Raw genomic sequence first — 27,593 nt, forward strand, 5'->3', positions numbered from 1 at the left:
ATTAGGAACAAGGCAAAGACGTTTGCTCGCGCCATTCATATCTGCCTTGGTTCTGGGATTCTGCCTCGTTTAATCACACAAGAAAAGAAACAAAGGACACCCAGACTGGGAAGGAGGAAGGGAAACTGCTAACACACGGCATGGTCTTCCGCACAATGCTTGGGAGTCAGCAACAACCAAAACTCCACCAGAACTAATCAACAAATTCCTAAAGCTTCAGGGACAAGACCAATATTCAAAAGTCAACTTTATTTCTGTATATGAGCAATGAACAGGCCAAAAATGAAACTAAGAAAGCAAGTTCATTCACAATTGCATCCAAAAGAATAAAATACTTAGAAATAAATTTAATAAAGTAAGTGCAAGCCTTTGCACATTAAAATTTACAAAACATTGCGGAAAATAAAAATGATCTTGGGGTGGGGACGGCACAGCCCAGTGATGGGGTAATGCCTAGCGTACGTGAGGTCCTGGGTTCAATCTCCAGTACCTCCATTAAAGGAAATACATAAATAACCCTGATTGCCTTCTCCCCCCAGAATCAATTAAAAAGAAAATAAAGATGAACTAAATAAATGGATTAAAAGACCCAATATTGGTCAAGACTGCAGTTGTCTTAATAACTGATCTATAAATTCAATGCAATCTCTATCAAATCTTAGCAGAAGCTGACAAGTTAATCCTAAAATGTATACACAAATACAGAGAAGCCAGAATAGCCAGAACTCTCTTGAAAAAGAACAAAGTTGGGGGACTAATGATAGCTGATTTCAAAACTTGGTACAAAGGGACAGTAATCAAGATAGTGTGGTCCTGGCATGACAACAGACATTCAGATTGACAGAACAGGATTGAGATTCTTGAAACAAACACTTACATTTATGGTCATTGATTTTCTGCCAAGGTAGCAAGACAATTCAATGGGAAAGGATAGCTTTTTTAACAAACAGTGCTGGGTCAACTGTGTACCTACATAAAAATGAATGAATTGAGACCTTGCCTCATACCACATAAAAAATTAATTTGGTGGGGGGAGGGTATAGCTCAGTGGTAGAGCGCACGCCTAGCAGGCACGAGGTCCTGGGTTCAAGCCCCAGCACCTCCATCAAATAAATAGATCAAGACTAATTCCCTCACCCCCAAATTAATTTTAAAAAATAAATTTTTAAAAATTAAAAAAAAATTAATTCAAAATGGATCGTAGACCTAAATGTATGAAACAAAAGTGCAAAACTCTTGAACAAAACATAAAATAAAGTCTTTGCAGCTTTGGGTTAGGCAGGTAGTTTAGATACACCAAAGTGCAGTCAGTAAAAGAAAAAGAATTGGTAATAGGCCTTCATCAAAATGTAAAGCCCTTGCCCTTTAAAGAGAACACTAAGAAAATGGGGGAGGGTACAGCTCAGTGGTAGAGTGAGCGCTTAGCTTGCACGAGGTCCTGGGTTCAATCCCCAGTACCTCCACTAAAAATAAATAAATAAGCTTAATTACATCCCCCCCCCCAAAAGGCAATCTTAAGAAAATGACAGTATTTTCACAGACTTGGGAAAATGTTTACAAAACATGTATCTGATAGAAGGGTTTCATCCATAATATATAAAAACATTAACAACTCAATATCAAGAAGAAAATTAACCCAGTTAATACGGGCAACAGAGTTGAGTAGATGTTTTTCCAAAGAGAATATACGTAAGGCCAATACGCACGTGAAAAAGTACTCAACGTCATCAGTCACTAAGGGAAACGCTCATTAAAAGGAACCCACAGTGAGGTGCATTTACACTTATTAAAACACTCCACCTAATGTCAGAAAAACACACAATTTCCTCTAGTGCTCATAGACTATTCACCAAAAAAGCCACATTATGGACTGTAAAAGAAGTCTCAGCGTATTTAAAATCATGCAACCTATGTTCTCTGACCACACTGAGGTTAAAGTAAAAATCAATAGCAGAAATACATGCGGAAAAACTCCAGATGTTTGACAATCAAGCAGCACCCTGCTAAGTAAGCCGTAAGTCAAAGAGGGAATCACAGGGGAAATCGGAAAACACGGGAAACGCATGAAGCCCGCCACAGCCCGTCAGAGTCTGCAGGAATCACGGCGGGGCTCAGTGGGGACTTCACAAGGAAACGGAAGTCTGGACTCCTCCTTCAGAAGACCTGCTCCCCGCCACATCCCCATTCCCAGTGGTGGTGCCACGACCCTCTCATTGCGCAGGACGAAAGCTTTGGCGTTCCTCTTGGATCCTTGCCTTCCTCATCCTGTGCCCCAGTCACCTGCACGCCTCCTGCTGGGCACACCAATCACCCCAGTGACTTCCTGGTCGGCCACTCAGCTTCCTCCCTCGGTTATCCACACGGCAGCCAGGTGGTCCTTTCTAAAAAGTAAAGTGAACCGTGAGAAGAGAAAAGACTCTCCTGGTCTAGTCCCTCCAATGGCTCCTCATCCCAGAATAAACCTGGAGCCCTAGTAATGGCCGGCTCCGTCCCGCAGGACCTGGCTCATGACCTCTCTGGCCTCCTCCTGTCTCCCCATCGCTCCTTCTGCTCCGTGGCCACCCCTCTCCCTGGAGCACCCTTTCCGCGGGTATCTGCTTGCTCTCTCATTTCATTCCGAAAAATAGCAACCTGTATTGATCAGGCAGTCATCTACAGCTGCACGGCAAATTATTCCAAAACTCAGGGTCTAAAACAACAACAAACATTTATCATCTCTCACAGTTTCCGTTGTCAGGAATTCTGGAGCAGCTTGACAAGGTAGTTCAGGTCCAGGGTCTCTCATGAGGTGACAATCGAGAGGTCAGCCTGGCCTGCAGTCACTTGAAGGCTCCGTGGGGGACTGGAGGCCTCTAGACTTTCCAAGGTGGTTCGCTCCCACCGCTGGCGAGTCAGTGCTGGCCACTGGCAGGAGGCTGTCGGCGAGGAATTCCTCTCCACACTGGCCTCCCCCAGGGCAGGTGACCCAGGAAGGACAGTGCCAGAGGGAGGCTGTTCTGCTCAGCTCAGAAGTCACACACTGTCATTTCTGCCAGGTTCCTCTCAGTAGGAGGGTCGTTTAGTCCATCCACATTCAGAGAGAGCAGAATTGGGCTCCTCCCCTCAAAGGGATGCACGTCAGGGAAATTGCAGGCACGTTAAAACCACCACACAGTGCCATCACTCTGTCCTCCTGCTCTGCTTTCCTTTTCCTCAGAGAACATAAAGCTGCATGAAATGGTCTGAGGTGCTTATTCGTTTGATATATGCTGAATCAGGGGTCTAACCTTCCCCAATAATTTAGAGCAGCACCTGCCACATAGAGGGAGCTCGGTGAATGCCTGTGGGTGACTCAAATGTGAAAGTCCAGCCTTGCCCACGGTGGGATCTGTGGGGACCTTGTGATGGTGGGAAGATGGGCTTCCAGGAAAGGTGGGATCTGCAAAGTCAGAGAGGACAGGGACAGGGGTAGAAGGGACCTGGTGGTGGAGGCGGGGGTAGAACCGTGCGGAGAGTGTGCGAGTGGGAATCAGCAAGAGGGAGGCACGATGGTACCAGGGGCTGCAAGTGCTCCCTGTGAGGGCCCCTGGGCTCCTCAGATCAGGACGGGGTCCCAGTGGCCAGGCCTGCTGACAGCCAGCCCACTTCCCCAGTCCTGACTGGGAGGCCGGCCCTTGCAGCTGGGGGACGCCAGCCAAAGGCCACCCTCTGCCCGCTGGGCCAGCCACAGGCCAGGTGTCTGGGCACAGCTCTCGCACAACTGCTCCTGCCTCCCAGTCATTCTCCTCCTCTCCTCCTGTCAGTGTGTCCGCAGAAATGTTTCCACGGGCAGCCCAGCACTCAGATTCACCTCCAGAGGAGATGTGGAAACGGCTTCTTGTCCCAGTTTCTGATCTGGCCAGAATCCTAGGGAAGAATCCTGAGTGGTCAGCTTGGGTCATGTGACAACCTCTCGGCCAATCGACTGAGGCCAAGGATGGCTGTATCTATGATTGACATCCCTTACTAGAGCCCCTTGGTTGCAGTTGGGGAGAAGGAGGAGCAGCTCCCTCTAGTGGAGGGAATGAGTGAGCACTGAGGCAGGCTGTACACTCAGAGGGCACCTCTCCCTGGGGCAGTAAGGGCCTCCTCCCAACTAGGGGCCAGAAGCAGCACCCAGGTCTCCTTGGCCCTCCCCACAGAGTTTGATGAACCAGGATTCAGAGGGGTCCAAGTCCCAGCAGTCTCTTTCATAGCAGGGCAAAGCAAGTTCAACGCCTTCCACAGCTGCACGCCCCTCAGTGGGGGTGTGGACGAAACCCACAAGGTAAAGCCGAGCCCAGGACAGACTCATTCATGGGAGGGGCTGAGGCCCGTGACGTGCAAGGAGCAGACGCCTGAGCTCCAACAGCCTAGGGGAGGCAGTGGTGTGCTGGTAAACTGGCAACTAAAGCAGGAGAAATAAAAGCCCTGATTTGCAGGGTTTGGTAGTTTCCACGTAACTACTCTGACCATGTCAAGGTCAGAGAACCAGGGCTGGTTCTCCTTCCACTGTGGACCTCAATCCCAGAACAGAGAGAGGTGGAGGGCTGCATCCGGATGTGGGCAGATTAGCCCCCAAGCAGCGATTTCCTTGCACTGCAAGAGAATGACAAGAAGGCCAGTACACCAAGCGCTGCAGCCCCGGCCTCAGAGCTAGGGGATTCTGCAGTGTCTATTCTGGGCTGAAGACGGGGAGGTCAGCCTAGTTGTGAGAATTGTAGGGGGACAGGGAGTGTGACCCTGTTGTGAGGGACATGGCTCCTCCCCTCTCCACTGCTCAGGACATCACTAAGGTGTGGGGACAACCTGCTTTGTCCCCACTGGGGGCTTCTGCTGTTGGATCTGCAGAATCCTCGGTTGCTATTGGAAACGGTGATGTCACTGGCAGGAGGTGGAGCTTCAACCATCCTTTGAGTTAGGGAGGGGGAGGCACACTCCACGGGTGATGAGGACAAAGAATTGGGATCATGAGGACCAGAAGGACAAGGAGGTTCTGGAAAGGGGTGGAAGGGGTTGCTTGGAGTAAATTAGGAGAGGGGCTGCAGAGGGGAGAAGAGTGGAAACAGAGGATAGACATGGAATGTCTATCCAGGGACACACTTCACTGGGGCAAGTGCTTCTTGACGTCTAGCATTAGTCTCACCTGCTGCAGACCCAACTCCCTTTGGCCTTGGTCTCCCTACAGCTGGTTTGGGCTCAGACCCCCAGACTCTTCTGGAAGATCCAGCTCAACATGGGGCGACCACTGTCACCCCTTCTATTCTTCTCAGCCTTCCGGGGGGAGTCCAAGTCACATGGTGGGGCTGCTGATGTCCCATTTTTGAGACTTCTGGAGAGGGTAACCCCACTGCCCCTCCCCCAGAAGCATGGCTTAGGGCCTCTCCAACCACCTGAGTTTCCACCCGGCGGAGTCAGGCCCTGAAATACCACTGACTGTGGGTGAGGACTCGTGCACGCGCACGCGCGCACACACACTAACTGGCAGACATTCGGTCATGTTAAAAGACAAGCAAGGCTGCACCCGGTGACACGGACCCCTCTAATCTCCCCAAATTCGGCTCCCTGCAGGTTCGAGACAGCCCAGGTGACTGTCTCAGTGACCCATCCACACGCGAGAGCACACACGCACACACACGCGCACATAGGCTTCCCCCGCTCGCGCGCGCGCTGGAAAATGCTCACACGAACGCAGGCGCACACTCTGGAGCGGGAGGCGCCCCACCTTCGGCTCCGTATTGGGAAGCGGGGGCGGCGGGAGGGGTAGGAGACGTTGGCCCCGCTCGCCGTTCCGCAGCTGTCGCAGTCGCCGCAGCGTCGGGACCGGGACCAGCGAAGCCCGCGCCCGCAGGAGCTGTGTGTGCTCTCGGTGCGCGGCGCCCAGAGCAGCGCCGAGACCCGCTTCAGCACCGTGGACAGCGCCAGCTGCTCGGAGGGAAGCGCGGGGAACCCACACGCGCCCAGGACGGCCCCCGCTGGCCGAAGGCTCGGGTGTCCCCTTCCTTCTCGCAGACGTCCCGGGTCTAAGGCTCCCGGGGAAGACGTGGCGACCCTAGCCCGCGGGATCGGGCGCGCGCAGGACGGCCGGGGCGTCCCGCTGGGGATGTGCCGAGAGCCCCGCGTTCGCACTGCCCAGAGCCAGGGCGCTGCCCGGAGCCCATGAGCACCATGCGCCTGCTGACTCTCGCCCTGCTTTTCTCCTGCTCCTTCGCCCGAGCCGCTTGCGACCCCAAGATCGTTAACATCGGAGCGGTACTGAGCACGCGGAAGCACGAGCAGATGTTCCGCGAGGCTGTGAATCAGGCCAACAAGCGGCATGGCTCCTGGAAGATCCAGCTCAACGCCACCTCCGTCACCCACAAGCCCAACGCCATCCAGATGGCCTTGTCCGTGTGCGAAGACCTCATCTCCAGCCAGGTGCCAGCACCCCCAGGGCTCACACTGCACCAGTTCCAGCCCCTCCCCCCACCATCCTCCCTCCTTCACCCTCCATCCCTCCCGCTGTCCCAGTTTCATTCCATCCTTTCCTAGCCAGCTCCCTCCCCTTAGGAGAGGACCCCCGGAGGGCTGGTCTCATTAGCAGCCAAACACCGGTGTCTGCCAGTTCCCCATCTTAGCTCCAGACTGGTCACCTGTCATCCTGGCTTGTCCTCACAAGGGTTCTAGGGCTCAAGGCCCAGACTGGCATGTGCAGACATGTGGCCTGTTTGTTTGGTCACTGTGTATCAGTGTTGTGGGCGGGCATTCTGGTGCCTGTCCCAGCCCCAGGCACAACTGCAGGGCTTTAAACTGGATGGGGCCTGGGGCCATCTTTGTTTCTGCTTCGAGATCTCCTTCCCTTCCTCCCTCCCCTTCCCCCATCCACAGGTCTGCCTGAGATGCGAAATGGCCCAGGCGTTGAAGCAGGGTGTTGTTCCGTAGGGTAGGAACAGGCCCTCCGAGTGTGGGAGGCATCCGGGCACAGCATGGCAGCCACCAGCAGCCAGCGCTGCGGGGGAGGACACGGCTCCGGGATTTTGCCTGTCGGAGCTGTCCGCCCCTGGGCTGTGCTGCCTGCTGAATTCCAATGAAGCCACGGGATCACTGCAATGCAGCCCTTTATGTAAGAGGCAGGACTGACCCAGGTGCCAGTGCTGCTCACAATGCCCCTCCGACAGGCACGCCGTATCTACAGACACGCACGCTCACATGTGCACATATTCACCCATGTCTGTGCCCAGAGATGCAGACTTAACACATGCACATCAGCATTCCAGGCAATTGCGCATGCTCGTTGACACACACTTGCCCCCACACATGTGCGTATCCATGGACACACACCCTCATGTGCCACACATGCCAACACAGGCGCTCACACACATTCAATCATGCATACACATGCACATGTAGAGACATGCTGGCACGCAGTGTACACATGCATGCCCCAGCACACACTGTGAGTATCTGTATGGTCACACGTGTGCACACACAAGCTCATGCAAAGACTGACCAGGCACCTCTGGGTGCAAACTGGAGGGAAGGGCCAAGGGAGGGCGAACCAGTCCAAACAGCTCCAACTGTGAGGCCAGGCCAGAGCTCTGCTGGGAAAACTCCCCGTCTCACAAGCCTCTCCCCATGCTCCAGCCCAGGGCACCACAGGACAGGAGTGGGTGGAGTCTCTGTAGCCAGCAACTTCGGTCACATGCCCCACCTGGGGTGGGGGAGGGACACGAAGAGGTGGAGATAGGGAATCCAGGTAGGGCCCCTTCTGGGAATCCCTCCTCCAACTTACTCAGTTTTGCTGTCTGTGGGCACAGTCCCCACAGGGAACAGCCAATGCCAGGAGCAAAGGTGATAGTAGCAGCTGTCACTCACTGTCACACCCTGTGGTCCAGGCACTGTGCATGCCTACACCATGTGGGGTCCGTGCAGCCTGTACCCTGTTTGCGTGCTGTGGGCCCTGTGGCTCAGAGAGGAGAAGGCAGATTGGGACAGACACCGGTCCTTCTAATGTGAGGGCATCAGGGAACCACCACGCCACCTGTCCGGACTCCCTGCCTCGGGGACCAAGCCACCAGCTTCAGACCTGCCTGCAGGTGCCTTGGTGCAGGCAGGAAGGCCAGGCATCCTTGAGGATGTGGTCAGTGCCCAAGTCAGCACTGGGGCCTGCCCAAACCGGGCAGAGCTCAGCCTGGCCCTGGAAGACGCAAGCAGTGGCCTCTGGGTGGCTCCTTGCCGGCTCCTCCGGCCAATGCTTGGTCTGCCATGTTCCACACAGACCTTCTGGCGCTGCCCTCCAGCTCTGGAGTGTTGGCCCCCACCCATCTCTGACCCAGGCTGAGGTCACTGGGTGGTCTGGGTGTGAGTCCCCACAGCCAGCACTGGGGTCTCAGGGTCTCACCACACACCTCCGGGCAGCCCTCCTGTGTGAGGACAGGGGGCGCATGGGGTGGTCTGTGGTCTTCCTGCGTGCCTTCGTGGTCTTTCTCCACTTCTGACTCACACTCACGATTCATTTACACTCAGAAGATGGTTAGGGAGTCCTGCGCCCCTGCCTCGTGGATATGTGCTCCTGGGGCTGCGTGAGCACAAGCGCCCCCGGACAGCCCCCGCCCCACCTCTGCTGAGTCTGGATAGCCAGCTCCAGGGCAGGGCCCCACCTGCTCCCCTGCGCGAGCTGATCCTGTCCCCTGTGTCCACAGGTCTACGCCATCCTAGTTAGCCACCCACCTACCCCCAACGACCACTTCACTCCCACCCCCGTCTCCTACACAGCCGGCTTCTACCGCATCCCTGTCCTGGGGCTGACCACCCGCATGTCCATCTACTCAGACAAGGTAAGCCCAGCAGCTAGATGGGGACCCAGCCAGCTCTGCTCCGGTTGTTCAGACCTGGCGGCTCATTCCTGCAGCCCAGGGGCACCAGCAGCCACCCGGGAGGCTGGGTGGGGGGGTAGGTGCTATGCCAGGACAGCGGTGGGGGCCACGGGCAGAGGTACTCAGACCTTGGGCTCTGGCTCCAGGTGCAACACAGTGATCTGTTTAAGCACACTCATGCACTCACACCCATACACACTCACAGTCTCAGACACACTCACCCACATTTATGCACGTGCACACCAACACACACAGCACACAAACTCATAGATACTAACAATTCCAGCCATCCACACACACTCGTGAGAACACTCACATGCTCTTACACATGCACACACACACTCACACCATCACCCACTCCTTCATGCTCACGCACACACTCACATAACACTAACGTGTTCCCTGCCCTCCACACTCATCCCGCGTCACACACTCATACACACCCACACTCAGGCAGAGTCACATGCACACCCACTCACTGACACACATGCTCACACACACCCGCACACTTGGCCCACTGACAGGAGACAGGCACCAATAGCCAGCCCTTGGAAGCACCAGAGGTCCTCATGGCCAGAAGAAGGGATAGACAGGGCAGCTTCCCAGACAGCGGGACGAGGGGATTTTGGAGAAGGGGGGCTCCGGGAGGAGGAAAAGCCTAGAAGAGGTCGATACACAAGGGAATGATGAGGGCTGGTTACCAGCCCCTCCCCCCGGAGGGCGCAGATGGAAGAGAATGTCCACGTTGTGTCAGGTGAACGCGGAGGCAGCTTGTGGCTGGAGGGACTGGCCTGGGGGTCTCAGGTCTCAGAGCTGCAGGTCCCACTGCTCAGCATCTTGGCCCACAGGCCGGGGGTTCTGGCTGGGGGGTCTGGCTGGAGCTGTCCAGTCTTGAAGTAGCAGCTGGGGAAGTCAGGAGGTCACCAAGTAGGTTTTGCAAGAAACTCACACCCATAGCAGTGGGGAACTTGCACTAGGTCATGCAGCTCCCCAGCAGTGTCTGCCCATGATTCGGGGAGGACTGGTCAGCTGGGGATGCAAATTGGCCACCAAAAGGCTGGAAACGTCCCACAGCCTGCTGTGCAGGGACCCTAGCCTGGTGCCTGAGCTGAGGGGCCAGAGGGCTAGGTTATTGCGGGATGCTTCCCAGCTCTCCCGGTTTTCTTGTCATCTTGCTGGGAGCCCGGAGTCCTAGATAGCACGGCCTGAGGCACAGAGGTCATCTCAGCCAGGCCCAAGGTGTCTGGGATGGTCAGGGATGGGTCTGCCTGGAGGTAATGGGAAAGTGAGGCCAAAGTGAGGGTCCTCTGAGATGGACCCCAAGGGAGGGAGCCACCCCCTCCAGAGGCTCTGGAAACCCCGCACACAGCTGAGGCACCCCAACTGCTCCCAGATGCACAGGTTCCACCACTGCCTCCTTCCCCTCTCTGGGCGCCAGTCCACTCATATGCAAATGGGCGAAAAATACCTCCACAAAGGAGAGCAGCAGGTGGAGCACAGGAGAGGCTGGGCGGGGGCACCCCCTCCCAGGGCAGGACACCAGCCCATCAAGTGCCCTCACCCCAGGTCCAGATTGTGGCCCGACTCTCTGGTCCAGCATGAGGACAAACCTAATGGCCACACCTCAGAGCTCCACTCTGACTCCATTCATCCCAACCCACAGACCATCTGTGCCCAACCCATGAGTCAGAGCCAGTCCAAGACCCCACCTACAGCCCCCTTGCAGCCATGTCACCTGGTGGGTAACAGACAGTGGCAAAGGAGCACGCTTGCACTCAGATCCCAAAGCACACAGAGGGAGCAGGTGAAAGTAATCTGGAGGGCTCAGAGGACCCCAAGATCAGTGTGGGTCCACAGGAGCCCTGAAAGGATCAGCGCTGCCTGGAAGGACAGGAAGGGCCTGTGCTGAGGAGGGCGCAGCCTGCTGCCTGCGGTCCGCCCCCTCCAGTTAGCGCACTCAGAGAACCAAGGCAGGGTCCATCCTCGCCCTGGTGACTAGATGGAATATTTAGCCCCAAGAGCGAAGACTGCCTAAAAAAGACTACGGTTCCGTAAACGTGGGAAGGATCCAGTGGGGATCTTTGAGATGCTGAGTGTCAGCAAGGACTTTCTGAGCCCAGCTTGCCCAGCGAGGAGCAGCTGCTGGGGAGGAGGGGAGCCACCCCAGGAACGATTCTGCAGACCCACTGTCTCTGTCAGGGTGCTGCAGGGCAAAAACCCAGCCTCCGTGTCTCGGATTAGGTGATGCACGGTGGGGAGAGAAGCCAGATGTTTACAGGGAGGAGTGTGGGGGTGGGGGAGCCGGTCCCGGGGTCCGGGGTGAGGCAGCGAAGAGCGGAAGCGGCCGGCCCGCCAGCGCCCCCTGGCGGCGGTGTCGGCCCGGCCCCTCAGCCTCCCCATGTCGCTGCAGAGCATCCACCTGAGCTTCCTGCGCACCGTCCCACCCTACTCCCACCAGTCGAGCGTCTGGTTCGAGATGATGCGCGTCTACAGCTGGAACCACATCATCCTCCTGGTCAGCGACGACCACGAGGGCCGGGCGGCGCAGAAGCGCCTGGAGACGCTGCTGGAGGAGCGCGAGTCCAAGGTGAGGCCCGGGCCGGGGCGCCTCGCGCAGATCCAGGAGCCGGCGAGCCGCCGCTGTGTCTGTGGCCCGTGTGAACACCCTTCTCTTTCCATCGTGCATGGTCAGCACCACTACGTCTGGCGAGCGCCCGCCCCAGCCTGTCCTCGGCTCATTTCACTCGCTTTTGCCATTAGTCGAAATCTCCTTCGTGTCAGTCCCTGCGGGGCGAGGGCAGGACCACCTGGAGCTCCGCAAACACCCCGCCCCGCCCCGCCCCGCCCCCTGCCCTCACACGGGTCCGCAGCGCCGGCGCGCGGCTCGCAAGTCCCCAGCCCACGCAGGCCGAGGCCGAGGTCAGGCTCGGAACTCGGGCGCTGCCTCTGCCCCCTAACACTGCTCCGGTCCTCAGCGGCCTCCCCTCGGGCGGCGCTCTCAGTGAGATGGAACCACACACCACGTCCTTTCCCACAGGACCCAGTCCCCTCTCTGCTGTGACCCATTCCATGTCCTCGCGCTGGCCTCACCTCCGTCGCAGCCGCCACCTCACAGCTGCCCATCACCCTCACCGGAACCCCATCCACGGACACCTGCCACCTCCCACCCCGAGTCTGGGCCCTGCGCCTTCAGGCCTCTGCTCCCCCACTGAGCGCCCTGCCCCTCCTCTCCTCACCTCCCACTGTGGAGGCTGGGCTCCAGGCTCCTCCTGGGGACCAGTTAGCCGCCTGGCTCTCACTCACCGCTCTGCCCCAGCCCAGTCCCCATCTGGGGGGCGTGGAGAGAAATAGCCTGGAGTGCTACTTCTGGGGGTCCAGGTGACCCCCACCACCACTGCCAGCCTGAGGAAGAGCAGGTGCTTGCCACAGGAGGCCCAGGGTCCCGCCTTCACCCAGCCCAGAGGCCTGGGCGCTCAGCACCCAGGCCGTGGCCCCCGGGTTGGGTGGGGGCCAAGCTGGGCAGAGAGGGAGGGAGGCCCAGGCTGGGGAGGGCCCTGGGAGGCCAGACCAAGGGGTGGCAGGGCGCATGTTCTGTCTGTGAAATTAGAGTTGGCTTCAATAAACTGAGTGCCAACCCGGGCCCTCCAAGGCACCAGAGGCTCCAAAGGGAATAGAGGGTCCCGGGTGGGGGTGAAGCCAGAGAGCAGACCCAGAGGGCCCTGGGGGGTCCTGCTGGGGGGAGTTGGCTGAGTCTAGGAGGCGCGGCTGGCCAGCAGGACCGCAGGCCGCCCACCCAGAGAGAGCACCTCAACACCAGGCAGGCATGTCACCTCCTGGTGGGCCCACCTGTGGCCTCACACATGCCCAGGGCACACATACGCTCATCAGGCACACCCCCTGGGACCCAACCACACGCACTCACTCTCACAAGGACACGCCACCCTCCCCAAGACAATTGCCCCACACTCCACACCTCCTGCCACAGACCAGACCACAGGTGCCTTCCACACCTCCCCACGGCCCAACCAGGCTCACACACAGCATGCATCCGCGGGCAGTCTCACCCAGACTCCCACACATGGGCACACACACACACACACAGACACACACAAGTGCTCAGAGAGCCCTGGTCCCCACTCCCACCCCCACCACAGGCTAACGTGGGCTGCCGCTCCTATGCAGATGCCCACAGACATGTGCTCTCCCAGACTCCCTCACACCAGCTCTCCAGTGCAGACTGACAGACAGTGTGCACCCGTCACACACCGGTCAGCGGAAGCAGAACACCCAGACCTCTGAGAGAGGCAGAAGGGGCTGCTGGGAGGGAAGGGAAAGAGGGGACAGGGCCAGGAGGGGATGTCACCCCCGTTCAGGACTGATGTGGGAGGGGTGGGTACTGCTGGGGCCACGTAGCAGGTTCATGGCAGGGGTGGGGGGGCAGGTGGCACCCCAGAGGGACACATTCAGCTTGGACGCAGACAGGGCCTCCCTTTGTCCTGAGTGTGACCTTCTCCAAGAGCACAGCTCCACGGCAGGGAGACTCAGTGGCCCCCAGGCCGCCTCGTCCCCCAGCACCACCCCGGCCCCCAGCCCCGCCCCGGGCCTAGGTGTTTGCGAGCTCCAGGTACGTGCCCGTCTGCAGACGTGCCGAGGAGGTGGTGTGATTGCTTTAGCGCCGTCATTTTCAACCGTTTATAATCTTCTTCTGTGTCTGCATATTTTCTCTGTGCACATTATTCATCAGAGTAAAAAAAGGAACTATGAAAACCTCGACCAACTGTCCTATGACAACAAGCGCGGACCCAAGGTATATATGCATGGACGTGCACGCCACCCACCGACTAGGGAGCCCTGGCCTCCGGCGCCTCGGCCACTAGGGCCGCAGTCCGGCCCCGCCGCGCCGCGCCGCAGGCCCGAGCAGTGAGGAGAGCGAGGTCGTGAGGCAGCAGCCGTAGGCAGGAGAAGGCAGGTGCAGGCCGAGTGGGCACCTGCGGCCCACCCACGGCGGCCTCGGCCTCGGCCTGCACCCCAGAGGCAGGCCCGGCCGCAGGAGGAGCTGCTCTCTGGGAAGTGCATGCGAATCTCTGGGACCCCCCGGGTTTCCTCGTGGAGCCCAGGAGGGAGCCCACCCGCCCAGCCGCCCGCCTGCCTGCGGTCGGGGCCACTCCCGCAGGGCCTGCGGACCAGGCCTGAGAGGAACTCCCGTGGTTTTGGAAAAGTCGGCCCCGTCTCCGCTCCCGATTGCATTCCAAAACTCTTTTCTGTTTCTTGTCCGCTGCACGCCTCTTTCTGAATCTCGGTCCACTTCAGCTTGCATGCTCAGTGCAAAAGTGAGGCCAGGAGTGAAAGGTGGAGAGACAGACACAGAGAGAGCAGAGAGCAGCGCAGGAAAGCAAGCAGGCCGAAGAAAGGACGAGCGAGGCCAGGCCCGGCTGGGCGAGGAGCCAGGAAGGCAGGTGGACAGTACAGGTGGCAGGTGCAGGCCGCGGCAGCCCTAGCTAAGCTGCCTCGGGGTTTCTAGCAGCTGCGGCTCGACTCTCGCCCCTGAGGCGCTATGTCCCCAGCCCCGGCCACCTGCTAACACTTCTGCTCACACCACAGGCTGAGAAGGTGCTGCAATTCGACCCGGGGACCAAGAACGTGACGGCCCTACTGATGGAGGCACGGGAGCTGGAGGCCCGGGTCATCATCCTCTCTGCCAGGTGAGGCCAGGCTGCGCCCCTCCCCCTGCTCCACTGCTGGGCTGGGGCCTGGGCACTGCTGGGCTGGATCTGAGTTTCCCAACTTCCAAGATGTTCTTGCCAAGGACAGTCCCCGCCCCCGCCCACATACACCGGGACTTGGGGATGGGAGATGGATAAGCCCCTGCCCTTGTGAATGCAGACGTGGCCCAGGTAATACATAGGGTGACACGGGGCTCTGGGAGCTGGGATCTGGGAAAGGGACGAGGAAGTGACCTGTGGGCATGGAGGGGGAGACCCACGGCAGGGAGAGGGCTGGTGTCCTGGGACTGAAGGCAGAACAGCTGGAATGGGCAGCATAAGGTGGGGAGGCAGATGGGGACCCGTAACACCAGGCTGCTGCAGCCTGGCCCTGCTGTGACCGTGGGCACGAGCCCACAGTCAAAGCCTCCCTTTCTGCAAGTGGCTGTGAACTCCTGGGAAGGGATAGGCCTGGCCACCAGGAAGAGCTCTGCTCCATGGGACATGGGAGGGCCTGTGTGGACCCCCACACACACACTGTCTCCCTATCCCAGAAGCTCTGCAGTCTCCAACAAAGCAGGGGAAAACAGCAGGGGTCACCCCGCAGCAGGCCAGAAAGAGCCAGCAGTACTCTGAGTAGCAGGGCAGGCAGGTGTCCTTTGCACATTCAGTCAACAAACCTTTGGTGCAGAGCCAGGTGCGCCCCTCCCCCAGAGGCAGAGCACAGGGTGGGCCCGCCCAGGGCTCCCCAGGGCTCCTCGCGCTAGACAGCAGGAAGCAGCTTCCTTCTCACGCTCCAGGGGGCCAGCCGGGTGTGGCAAACAGACACTGATCCCCCACAGCCCTCCATGCATGGGCACACCACACGCACTCACAGGCATACACATGAACACACGACATGCATGTGCTGTATACACACGCACGTGCCGTATACATGTGTGTGCACCACACACGCAAAGCACACAGGACATTACCAGGCATACACACACAACACACACGCTTACACACAGACACACGTTCACCTATGTACGTGTGCATGCACACCACACGCACATGCTCTGCACATCACAGGACACATGCCCTCACACGTGTGTACATACACCATGTACATACCACACCCTCCAGACACACACAACCCCACCCATGCACATATACTGTTCCCAGAGGCACAGCATGGCCCCTCCTGAATCCACGAAAGGCCTCTGGATCGTCAGGGCAGGAAGGGACCCTTCCCCTCCCACGCTGGGCTCAGAGAGGCCAGAGTCGCACGGCAGAGGGAGACGTGCCTGCCCAGCACGCCCAGTTCCCGGGAGCCCAGGAAGACAGGCTGTCCCCTGGGCAGGGCAGAGACAGGTCTTCTTGAATGAGCACATGTTGGCTCCGCCTTCATGAGGGCTGAGGAGAGCGTTTTGCAGAGAGGCCTCATCAAGCCGATCAGTCCTTGACAAATTTGCTACAGGGAGCCTCCGAGTTTCTAATTTGCTTCCAAAACTTTAAAAAAAAAACTTTCTGAAATTGTCTTTACTGGGATCCGCTCTTTTCATAAAACAGTTTGATGGGTTGATCGGACTTTTGTCGGGAACTGTTTTACTAAAGGTATCAGTTTCCCTGGACTTGAGCAGAGGCGTGTGCTCCTGCTGCCAAACCCAGCATCACAGACCTGAATGGTGTCAAGCAGGCAATCTTCTCTGCCAGGCCTAGTGGGCACCGCTGAGAGTGGGCACATTGCGCCCTGACATGCACGGTGTAGGTCTTGCCGGGCAATCCTGGCTGGGGGCTGCCTGGAGCAACCCTATTCTGTGTGGCTTACATCCAACAGTAGCATTCTTCTTGAGAGCAAACATTGGAGATTTGCATTTCTTCGTTGGCTAATCCTTGAGAAGACTGGGGGCAGACCTCTTAGGGAACCTAGAGTCACCTTGGTTTCCAGAGTCAGCCATTGTGAAAATAACCCACCACTTGGACAATCTGTCCAGCCTCTCTGGACATCAGTACCCTAATGCCCATGTATTTGAGAAGCAAAGGGCCAGTTGTGGTCCAGGCCCACCTGGGGCCAGGTCTGGCCCAAAGGGGAAGAGAAGGTGGGAGTGCCACCAGGCCCACGGTCCTTCTCCTGACCAGGGAGACGCCAGCCCTAGAGGACCGGGTCCACAGGGGCTCACCTGTGAGGACACACCGAGAGCTCAGGACCACATGTGCCTGCAAGGCGAGGTCTGTGCTCTGTCCTGCCAGTGGCCTGAGCCCTGGGAGGCAGGGACAGCACGGCCACTTGTGCAGAATCCAAATGGGAGAGCAGAAGCCCTCATCTCTCCAGTGGCTTCTGCTGCAATGCCCAGGCAGCTCCCAGGCACTCGGCCCCAGCAGCATCTGACCCTCCAGAAAGCCCCCAGCCCCTCATTTCACAAGTTTAGACATGAAGGACCAGAGAGGATATGGCTTGTCCAGGAAGTTGCAGGAGCATGGGCTCAGGGGTGGACTGTCCTGGCACAGTGTCTCTGCCATTCACCACTGGTGTGTCCTGGGGGCCTCAATTTCCCCTCTTGACATGGGGATGGTACTAAAGCCCGTCTCGCAGGAATGTTGTGAGAATTAAATAAGATAGTCCACGGCAGCATTCGGAATGGTGCCTCGTACATGCTGAGCAACTGATCCATCAATTATCATCCATCATCATCCCATGTGTCCCTACCACCAAGGGCAGGGGCCAGCAAGAGACCCCTGTGAAGCTCTGGGGGTCTTGCCCCACCCCCATCACTTCTGTGGGAATCTCCTGGCCCAGGAGCAGTGCAGGCTGAGAGCGGGGGCCTGGGATGGGAGTTGTCCCCCATCTCTGCAGTGTCTGCAGGCCTCAAGGCAGGCTAGGGGCTGGGGAAGGGGCAGGGGCAGGCCACGCTGCGGAGGAGGCCCTGGGAATCTGGAGCAGCTGCCGCCAGCCATGGGTGGGGAGGACTGGAGTCCTGGCCCGTCACCCCTCTCTGCCCCACAGCGAGGACGACGCTGCCACCGTGTACCGCGCAGCCGCAATGCTGAACATGACGGGCTCGGGGTACGTGTGGCTGGTGGGGGAGCGCGAGATCTCAGGGAATGCCCTGCGCTACGCCCCGGATGGTGAGTGCTGGGCTCCCGGGTCCCGGTGGGCAGGGGTCCCCCACGGGCTCTAAGCAGACGCTCGCCCCAGGCATCATCGGGCTGCAGCTCATCAACGGCAAGAACGAGTCAGCTCACATCAGCGACGCCGTGGGCGTGGTGGCCCAGGCGGTGCACGAGCTTCTGGAGAAGGAGAACATCACCGACCCGCCACGGGGCTGCGTGGGCAACACCAACATCTGGAAGACAGGGCCGCTCTTCAAGAGGTGGGCGGGGCCTCTCCCCGGGGGGCGGGGCCTCTCTTCTGAGTGGGCAGGGCCAATCTTCTGAGTTGGGCGTGGCCGCTCTTCTAAGGCGGGAAAACTACTCTCCTCAAGTAGGGGGGGCACCATTCCAGGGTTGGGAATAGTCGCTGTTCGCCCAGTGCTCCAGCCCAGCCTGCTGTATCCTACAGAGACAGCCATCTTCCCCAGTTTCCTCCTCTGCCCCCACCTCCCCTGCACCCTCACTTCCACTGTGATAATCATCTATCTGCCCCATTTCCAACGCTGGCACCCACGCCTTGAATGTCACTGAAGTCATGGCTGCCTCCATTGCTCCTGCCACCACCTTTTCACACTACAGCCAACCGTGAGACTCCACCCCACTCACCAGGGTGGCTAATAGCCCTGGGGAGGAGAATCCTGCTGCAGGGGGGACTGTGAGACTCTACAGGCCCAGGAGGTCAGACCACAAGTCCAGGGATGACACACAAGCCTGTAGAGAGGCAGGGCTGGCCAGAGACCCAGGTGGATGGCTGCAGTGGGGCAGGAGTTAATTCACAGAATCCTGGACACCATGCCACTAGGGTGGGGAGGCCCTACCAATCACCAACATCCCCACCCCCATGTATCATGTGCAGAGCCGTGGTCTCTGGTGCCCACAAGAGGAGTACACACACCACTGCAGATAAAGGGACCATATGTGCATACATGCACATGTGTGTGTACACAGACTCAGAGGCACATGGCACATCACACATGTGCCACAGGTACATGTTGCACCCACACAAAGACCTTGTGTGCACACATATAGGGCACGCACACACACACACAGGTGCGACCACACAGGGAGACAGGACTTGAACCCTGCCTCCCCTGCTTGCTGCTGAGTGGGCTGCAGCATCCTCCCTGGGCTGCTGCCTCCTCGTCTTTACAGCCAGGACAGCTATTGGGAATCAAACATTCCAACCCATGGAAAGCCCTCCAGACAGGGTCCTGACCCCGGGAGCTGCTTGTGCTGTCCATCGGTGCTGGCAGACAGGCACACCACCCGTCAGGCTCACCCTGCGAGGGTCCGACTGTGCCCCTGGAGACTCCAACCCATCGCCCTCTCCAGAGTACTGATGTCCTCCAAGTACGCGGAAGGAGTGACTGGCCGCGTGGAGTTCAATGAGGACGGGGACCGCAAGTTCGCCAACTACAGCATCATGAACCTGCAGAACCGCAAGCTGGTGCAAGTCGGCGTCTACAACGGCACCCACGTAGGTGGGGGTCATGAGGGGGTGGGGGCTGGGGCCTTAGGGTCCTGGGGCCAAGACCCCTGCGTGGCCACCCTCCATCTCATACTCCCACCCCCAGGTCATCCCCAATGACAGGAAGATCATCTGGCCTGGTGGAGAGACAGAGAAGCCCCGAGGCTACCAGATGTCCACCAGACTGAAGGTGGGGGCCCGCCACTGTGCCACAGCCTCCGTACCCTGTGTTCTCCCTCCAGCCCCTCAGGCGCAGATGAGAGGACAGCGAGGCCATGAGAGGGACTGAAGGAATTGGGAGCAGGACCGGCCTGGCTGCCACGGTGCACACCTGGCCCTGCCGGGGAGTGGGAAGTGAGTGGAGGGAGGAGAGGAAGCCGCTGGCTCCCCATCCCAAGGACCCTCTCCAGTGTCCCTCCTGACCACCCTATGTGGGACAGGACTCCCCTGGGGATGAGCTGATCGGGGACAGAGGGACAGATGGGTGGCCATTCTGTGGACTTCAGCTTCAGTATGCTCCATCCTGAGTCCTGCTCCTGGGGGTGGACCTCCATACTCTTTATCACTCCCCCAGGTGGTCCTCACCCCCCGAGCCTTCGTGGCCCCCTGCCAACACTGGGTCAAGCTGTCCCTCTGACCCTGGCCTCCCTGCAGCACTCCCCGCGGCAGGCTGTCCCCGCCATAACTCTGGGCCTCTGGGAGCCCCCTCTCCTGGTTGGACTTATCTCTCCCAGCTTCTCTGCCTTGGCCTGACTCTTCCATGCCCCTTGGGCTCATCCCTGGGCCCCTGCTCCTCCCAGGGTGCTCTCCTGTGAGTCCCTCCCATACAAGATCCAGCTGGCATCTTAGCTCACCCAAGGCAAGGACCTCACATGCAATGTGCTCAGTCAGCCTTCTCCTGGGGTCCCCAGGTCCTCAAATGTCTCTGGATCTTTTCTGGTTTCTGAGCCCACCCCCATGGCCGCTCACCTGGACCCCTTTGTGAGCACCTGCCCACAGGTCACCACCCCTCTCGACTGGCACACCTCTTCGTGCCATTCAGACATGTCATGTTGAAAAGTCTGAAAGTAAAACAGCCAAAACAGATGGCCAGATGGTCCCACACAGGCTGTGCGAGGCAAATGGCTATTTATAACTTTTGGGGGGGGGGCTTCACTGAGTTTTTACAAGCACAGGCATATTGCTTGTATAATAGAAAAACATGATGAAAGTTTTAAAAGCAAATAAGCTCCTTCAGGGGCTCCCAATCCCCTGCGGGAAAAAAAACAAAATGCTACCCCTTAGCCGAGGCTTGGGCCTGCCCACCCTGCAGGCGATGGGACCTCTCATGCTGAGCCCTGTTTACTTTGCATGCTTAACCCCAGCATTGCTTCCGGGGACTCCTCATCCTCTGCCAGGCTTGGTCCAGTCCCCTCTGCCCTGTCTGTGTCCTCCCCACCCCCAGGCTAAAGGCCCTTGAAGGACAGGGGGGAAAGAGAGTTCCAGCACGGGCCGCAAGGAGCCCCTGGATTGAAGAGGCAGGTCGCAGAAGAGAGTGCAGCCTCCGTAGGGGGAAGAGGAAGGGAGGAAAGACAGACCACCAGACCAAGACCCGCTGCTGGGGAGGCTGAGGGCCGGGAGAGGCCCAGGGATCAGACAAGGGGAACCCTCTGGGTCCCTGGGACTGCGCAGGCTCTGAGTGGACGTGCGCCTGTCCTCACGACGGGGCAGGCCCTGGGCTAGGACAGGGAGTTTCTTGTCCCTGAGAGGTCAGAGGAGGGGCCAGGGCAGACTGGACATTCCAGCAAGTGCCTCCAACGGAGGGAGTGATGTGTAAGCCAAGAAAGGGAGGAAAAGTGGGGGAGACAAAAGCACAGTGTTTCAGAGGGGCAGGCGCCTTCTGAAGGCTGCAGTGCACGGGCAGCAGGCGGACTGATTCCCTGAAGTTCCAGAAAGGGGCACTGTTGGGTGGGGGGTGGGGGGCACGTGGGAGATTTGGAGGGGCTCCAGGGGAGTCTGGGCGCTGAGAGGACAGCACTCCCAGGGCAGCCCAGGCTGGGTGGGCCACGCTGGGTATCTTTCTCCCCTCTAGATTGTGACGATCCACCAGGAGCCCTTCGTGTATGTCAAGCCGACGCTGAGCGACGGCACGTGCAAGGAGGAGTTCACGGTCAATGGGGACCCCGTCAAGAAGGTCATCTGCACGGGGCCCAACGACACGTCGCCAGGCAGTCGTGAGTGCCGGGCTGGTGCGCGGGCCGCGGGGCCGCGGCGGGGCGGGGCGGCGGCGAGCCCCTCGGTTACCTCTCCTCCCCTTGCCCCCCCAGCACGCCACACGGTGCCTCAGTGCTGTTACGGCTTCTGCATCGACCTACTCATCAAGCTGGCGCGGACCATGAACTTCACTTATGAGGTGCACCTGGTGGCCGATGGCAAGTTCGGCACGCAGGAGCGGGTGCGTGTGGACCGCTGGGAGCCGGCGTGGGACCGGGTGGGGCCGACCGGGCCTTGCTAGGGGAAGGGCCTTGGGTGGGCGGGGCCTGCGAGCTGGGGCCGAGTCTGGAGTGGGCGAACCCTAAGATGGGTTAGGGCCGGCGCCTGTGGCGGGAGTGGGACCGCCGGGGTCCGAGTCCCCACCTGCTGTGTTGCCCCGCAGGTGAACAACAGCAATAAGAAGGAGTGGAACGGGATGATGGGCGAGCTGCTCAGCGGGCAGGCGGACATGATCGTGGCGCCGCTCACCATCAACAACGAGCGCGCGCAGTACATCGAGTTCTCCAAGCCCTTCAAGTACCAGGGCCTGACCATCCTGGTCAAGAAGGTGGGCGGGGCCCGCGGAGTGGGGCGCGGCCCTCGGAGGGCCTGGGCGGAGCTGACCGCCTGTCCTCCTGCAGGAGATCCCCCGGAGCACGCTGGACTCGTTCATGCAGCCCTTCCAGAGCACGCTGTGGCTGTTGGTCGGGCTGTCAGTGCACGTGGTGGCCGTGATGCTCTACCTCTTGGACCGCTTCAGGTAAGCGAAGCCTGGGGGCCGGACACCTCCACCTGCGGGTTGGGCGCAGCGGGCGAGGGTGGGGCGAGGCTGCCTCTCCCGCCCTCTCCCGCCCGCCCTCTGCGCCCCGCAGCCCCTTCGGCCGGTTCAAAGTGAACAGCGAGGAGGAAGAGGAGGACGCGCTGACCCTGTCTTCCGCCATGTGGTTCTCCTGGGGCGTCCTGCTCAACTCTGGCATCGGGGAAGGTGAGGCCATGCCCGGGGCCCATCCTGCTCCGCCCACCTCCACCGGCCAGGAACTGAGGGTTCTCTGCCCGCAGGCGCCCCCCGGAGCTTCTCCGCGCGCATCCTAGGTATGGTGTGGGCTGGGTTCGCCATGATCATCGTGGCCTCCTACACTGCCAACCTGGCGGCCTTCCTGGTGCTGGACCGGCCGGAAGAGCGCATCACAGGCATCAACGACCCACGAGTGAGGCCCGGCCCGACCCGGAGGGGGAGGGGGGTTAGGTCAGCGGCTGCGGCAGGTGGGGCCGGGGAGTAGCTGCGAGCCCCGTCTCTCACCGCAGCTGAGGAATCCCTCTGACAAGTTCATCTACGCAACGGTGAAGCAGAGCTCGGTGGACATCTACTTCCGGCGGCAGGTGGAGCTGAGCACCATGTACCGGCACATGGAGAAACACAACTACGAGAGCGCGGCCGAGGCCATCCAGGCCGTTCGGGACAAGTGAGGGGGAGGGGCACCGGGCGGGGCGGGACAAGTGAGGCGACACCTTTACAGTAAAAGTCGGAATGTCCAGACCAGATGGGAACCACGGCAGGGGCTAGAAACGAGGTTTCCAGCCTGGCAGGAGGAAAGATTGAGAAGGAGCCAGGGCAGCCCAACTGCTCAGGCTCCGGTGACCCCTGCCCCTGCCCACAGCAAGCTGCATGCCTTCATCTGGGACTCCGCGGTGCTGGAGTTTGAGGCCTCGCAGAAGTGCGACCTGGTGACCACGGGTGAGCTGTTCTTCCGCTCCGGCTTTGGCATCGGCATGCGCAAGGACAGCCCCTGGAAGCAGAATGTCTCCCTGTCCATCCTCAAGTGAGTCTTCCTCACCTGCTGTATCTCTGCCCCACGAAGACCCCCTCCTGAGCCCTGCCCCAGGCACACCGGCTCCCAGTGCCAGACTCCACTCGGCTCACACGCTCTGCCCACGCAGGTCGCACGAGAACGGCTTCATGGAAGACCTGGACAAGACGTGGGTACGGTACCAGGAGTGTGATTCGCGCAGCAACGCCCCTGCTACCCTGACCTTTGAGAACATGGCAGGTGAGTCCCCCCATTTTGCTCAACACCCATGCTGGTCCTGGGTGGGTGCCCCAGGGGGCCGGCAGCCTGGCAGGCCAACAGCTGAGGCGCTGGGTCCTGGCCCGCAGGGGTCTTCATGTTGGTGGCTGGGGGCATCGTGGCCGGGATCTTCCTGATCTTTATCGAGATCGCCTACAAGAGGCACAAGGACGCTCGCCGGAAGCAGATGCAGCTGGCCTTCGCAGCGGTGAACGTGTGGAGGAAGAACCTGCAGGTAGGGCAGGACACCCTCTGAGGCCTGGTGCCCATGGCCCGGCCTGGCCCCGGCCCTCCTCCATCCCCACAGGCCGAAGCACTGGCTCTGGTTCCCAGGAGCCCATGTGGGCAAGACTGGAGCTAGGAGCCCAGCCAGGGGCAGCACTGGTGGAGGGCCACCTGCAGGTGGCCGCCACTGCAAAGCCGGGCTCCAAGCATCTGCCTGGCCCCTCTGTCTCCAGAGTCGCCCACCTGCACCCATTCCATAGGAAGGCAAACTGAGGCAGGGTAAGACAGGGACCCACCTGGGTGTAGCACGTGATTCCAAGACGCATCCTGCCCTCGCCGCCCAAGCCCCTCCTTGGCACCCTCTGGGGACCCCTCCCCTGATGCCCTGCTGTGTCCTGTGCTGCCTACTACTCCAGTCTTAACTAGCCGGCTGGTCCTGCCTGGCACCCCAGCCTGTGTCAGGCTGTGTGTGGGGTGGCCACAGCCCACCTGGGTTGGGCTTGTGCCCCATGGTCCAGCCCCAGTCTGCCCATCTCTTCTCTTTCTCTGGGTGCCTCCCCAGAGCCCGCGTCCTGGGAAGAAGCTGGTGATGCCGAGAGGGAGGGCCACGGGCGGACGGGGTTGCCAGAGCCCCTGCACCTCTCATCTGCCCACTCTTGCTCTTGGGACCTGGCCGCTGCCCGCTGCTCTCGCTGGCAGGCACAGGCCATCCTGGCCCTCAGACCTGAGGCCAGTGTCCCCGGAGCTGCCTCTGTCTCTCTATCGCTCCAATTCATCTCGCCACCTGCCTTTGGCCCCTCAGCCCCTTCCTGAATCTCAGTGTGCTTCCTTGGGGGTCAGAATCGATGGTGGGGCCTGCAGGCAACCCCTTCAGGGCTCGGAGGGCTCCTCCTCTTTGGGATGCCCGGAAACCAGGGGCCCCTAGGAGCCAGGGAGCCAGGCGGATCTCCCAGCAAGAAAGCCAAATGGGACACCCTAAGCCCAGCCCCAGCTCAAGCAAGGTCAGGCCCAAGAAGTGGGCAGGAGCAGAGGCCACCTGCGCATGTCCAATGGTCGGTCGGTCTATCCAGCACATGGAGGCAGGCAGGCACGAGGGCCTGAGTGGCCAGCCAGGCCAGGCAGCAGTCCCCCAGGAGCAGGCGAGGGCAGGTGTGGCCGCCACCCTTAGCCGTCTAATCACTTATACATATTCATTTTAGGATAGAAAGAGTGGTAGAGCAGAGCCCGACCCTAAAAAGAAAGCCACATTTAGGGCTATCACCTCCACCCTGGCTTCCAGCTTCAAGAGACGTAGGTCCTCCAAAGACACGGTAAGGGGAAGAGCGCCCAGTTCCACGTCTCCAACTCTGATCTCGCCCGCCCTCCGTGTCTGTGTCCCGTGCATCAGGCGTGCCCTCTCCCCTCCCTCACCATCCCACCACCCCCACCGCTGACTGCCCTGGCCCTTCTGCCCTCACCTCTATCTGCCCAGCACACTAGGTCTTCTCTCTCTGACTCTCTAGACCTTCCTCTCTTGGTCCTTTCTCCTGCTGGCCCTCACTGGGTCCTCTCCCCGTGTGTCTCTGCGTCAGTCTGCCCCGCCATGCCACGACACCATGCACCATCTTGAAGCTGTGTCATGTTGTTGGTCAGCCAGTCAGGCTCATCGCCTCGGGGCTGTGCCCGGGGCACCAGGAGCCCAGAGCCACCCTGTTCCAGGCTCCTCACCTGTCAGGAGGCCACACCACCTCTCTGTCACGTCCGTTTCTCCAGCCTCTCCCAGAGGGGCCCGCCGCCCTCTCCCTCCCTGCGACGTCCGTGGAGGGGTGGCTGTGATGTCCCATCCGTCCATCTGTCTGGCTGCCAGCCCCGCCACCCAGACACCTGTCTCACGTGTCTCACCAGAGCCATGCCTGTTGCACCCCCTCCATGTGGTCTCTGTGTGGGCCGGGGCTGAGGGCCGGGCCTGGCTCCATCTGGGTGGACGGCTGGGGCCTGGAGTGGGAACAGGCCCTTGGCCACAGGGGACCGTCAGGTGGGAATGGGTGGGACCTGAGTGGGTGGCTCCCACCCCAGGCCGAGCAGGGGCCCTGCCAGAGGCGTGCTGGCAGCACCAGAGGTCTGAGAACAGGCAGGGGTGGGCCCTGCAAGCCGTGGGCACTGAGGCTCCCAGACAGGGGCCTGGGAAGGAAAGGCCTCCCCGGAGAAGACCAGCGCCTCATCTCCTGACCCCTGGCCTCTTCATAGCCAGGCCTCCCGCCTGAGCCAATGTTCCCTGCCCTGCCTTGGGCAGCCCCTCACTGCCCCAGATGTGTGCACTTGAACCCCAAACCTGACCCAGCCCCACTAGAAGCATCCCCGGGTGAGGAAGGGGCCACCAGAGCCAGCACTGCCCTCAGCCCAGTGGCCTCCCTGCAGTCCAGGGGCAGATTGGCCTCCAGCCCACAGGAAGTCCCCAGTTCATAGGCAGCATCACCCCACAGGGTCATGCTCAAAGGTGGGAGCAAGATTTGCAGCTTCCTTCCCCACCCCAGCTCATGGGAAGAGGGGCAGACACAGGACACAGACAGGGCTTGGCACAGCCATGTGAGTCCAGGGTGAAGCCACCAGATGCACTGAGAGGGGCCCATGAGGCCTGGCTGCTCCACTTCCCAGAGCTCAGCACGGGCAGGGTGGGTGGACAATGAGGGTCTACGGGGCTGGGAGCACAGGCCTGGGGTTGTCTAAGCCCAGGAAAGTGGGTAGAGCCTGAGCCAGGGACCCCACCAGGGGGTGCAGAACCAGAGAGGAGCAGGGCTGGGGGGAGGCAATCCAGGGAGAAAGAACGCCAGCAGACAGCACTTTGGGGGCAGGCAGCTGAAAGGGGGAGCACGAAAGTCCTGCAGGCCATCAGCCACTCCCTGAGGGCATCACTGAGTGCCCCCCCCAGCCCCAGCCTGGAGCAGACACACACGCCCCTTAGCTGGTCCAGGTGCAGCTCAGAGACACTCACGGTGCCTTTCCGGGGACACGCTCCCAGCAGACTCCTTGCCCAAGCCTCCCTGGGCACCAGGGATCCTCCTCCAGGCCAGCTCTGGTGGCACATGGCATCTGGGGCTGGCCTGCCCTGCAAGGGTGACTGGGGACACTGCCAGCTTGGGGCTGGGTGGGGGAGGGCAGCCCAGCTCCCACTGTTCCAGGCTGGGCGCCTGCTCGGAGGGAGGCCTGGGTGGGGGGTTCTGTCGGGAGGGGTGGGGTCAGTCCGGCTGCTGAGATCCTCTGCCCCTGTCCTGTGGCCGGTCCGGGCCAGGGCGGCACTGGGCGCTCAGGGCTGGGGTCCCTGGCGGCCGGCGGGGTTAGCGGGTATTGATTGTTGGTTCTTATTTATAGAGCACCGGGGGTGGACGCGGCGCTTTGCAAAACCAAAAAGACACAGTGCTGCCGCGACGCGCTATTGAGAGGGAGGAGGGCCAGCTGCAGATGTGTGCCCGTCATAGGGAGAGCTGAGACGCCCTGCCCGCCCTCCTCTGCCCCCCTCCCCCGCAGACAGACAGACAGACGGACGGGACAGCGGCCCGGCCCACGCAGAGTCCCGGAGCACGACGGGGTCAGGGGAGGAGCGCCCCCCAAGCCTCCCCCAGGCCGCGCCCGCCTGCCTGCTGGTCGGCCGGCTGGCCGGTCCACCCGTCCCGGCCCCGCGCGTGCCCCCGAGCGTCGGGCTAATGGGCGCCTTGTCTGTGTATTTCTATTTTGCAGCAGTACCATCCCACTGATATCACGGGCCCGCTCAACCTCTCAGATCCCTCGGTCAGCACCGTGGTGTAAGGCCCCCGGAGGCGCCCACCTGCCCAGTTAGCCCGGCCAAGGACACTGATGGGTCCTGCAGCTCGGGAAGGCCCGAGGGAAGCCCACCCGCCAGAGACTGCCCACCCTGGGCCTCCCGTCCCTACATCTGCCC

General features: G+C 60.1%; 1 protein-coding gene across 7 annotated transcripts; it reads left to right on the forward strand.

Annotated features, from left to right (window-relative positions):
- The first annotated feature begins 6,156 nt into the window (after positions 1–6,156).
- GRIN1 (glutamate ionotropic receptor NMDA type subunit 1) lies at positions 6,157–27,541 on the forward strand. Of its 7 annotated transcripts, none has more exons than XM_074362733.1 (21): positions 6,157–6,414; positions 8,679–8,813; positions 11,263–11,439; positions 13,597–13,659; positions 14,454–14,554; positions 17,541–17,662; positions 17,733–17,907; positions 19,019–19,163; positions 19,261–19,344; positions 21,226–21,367; positions 21,461–21,588; positions 21,790–21,954; positions 22,028–22,146; positions 22,259–22,371; positions 22,446–22,594; positions 22,692–22,849; positions 23,045–23,206; positions 23,325–23,434; positions 23,542–23,687; positions 24,877–24,987; positions 27,392–27,541. In XM_074362733.1, the coding sequence occupies exons 1-21, from the start codon at positions 6,157–6,159 to the stop codon at positions 27,458–27,460; spliced, it is 2,832 nt and encodes a 943-aa protein (XP_074218834.1). In that variant the 3' UTR covers positions 27,461–27,541. The 7 variants fall into 7 exon arrangements, with proteins under 7 accessions (XP_074218834.1, XP_074218831.1, XP_074218837.1 ...); XM_074362730.1 differs by having other exon boundaries at positions 27,026–27,425; XM_074362736.1 differs by lacking the exon at positions 24,877–24,987.
- The last annotated feature ends 52 nt before the right edge of the window (positions 27,542–27,593 follow it).

This window comes from Camelus bactrianus, chromosome 4 (assembly GCF_048773025.1).
Source record: "Camelus bactrianus isolate YW-2024 breed Bactrian camel chromosome 4, ASM4877302v1, whole genome shotgun sequence".
Lineage (NCBI taxonomy): Eukaryota > Metazoa > Chordata > Mammalia > Artiodactyla > Camelidae > Camelus > Camelus bactrianus.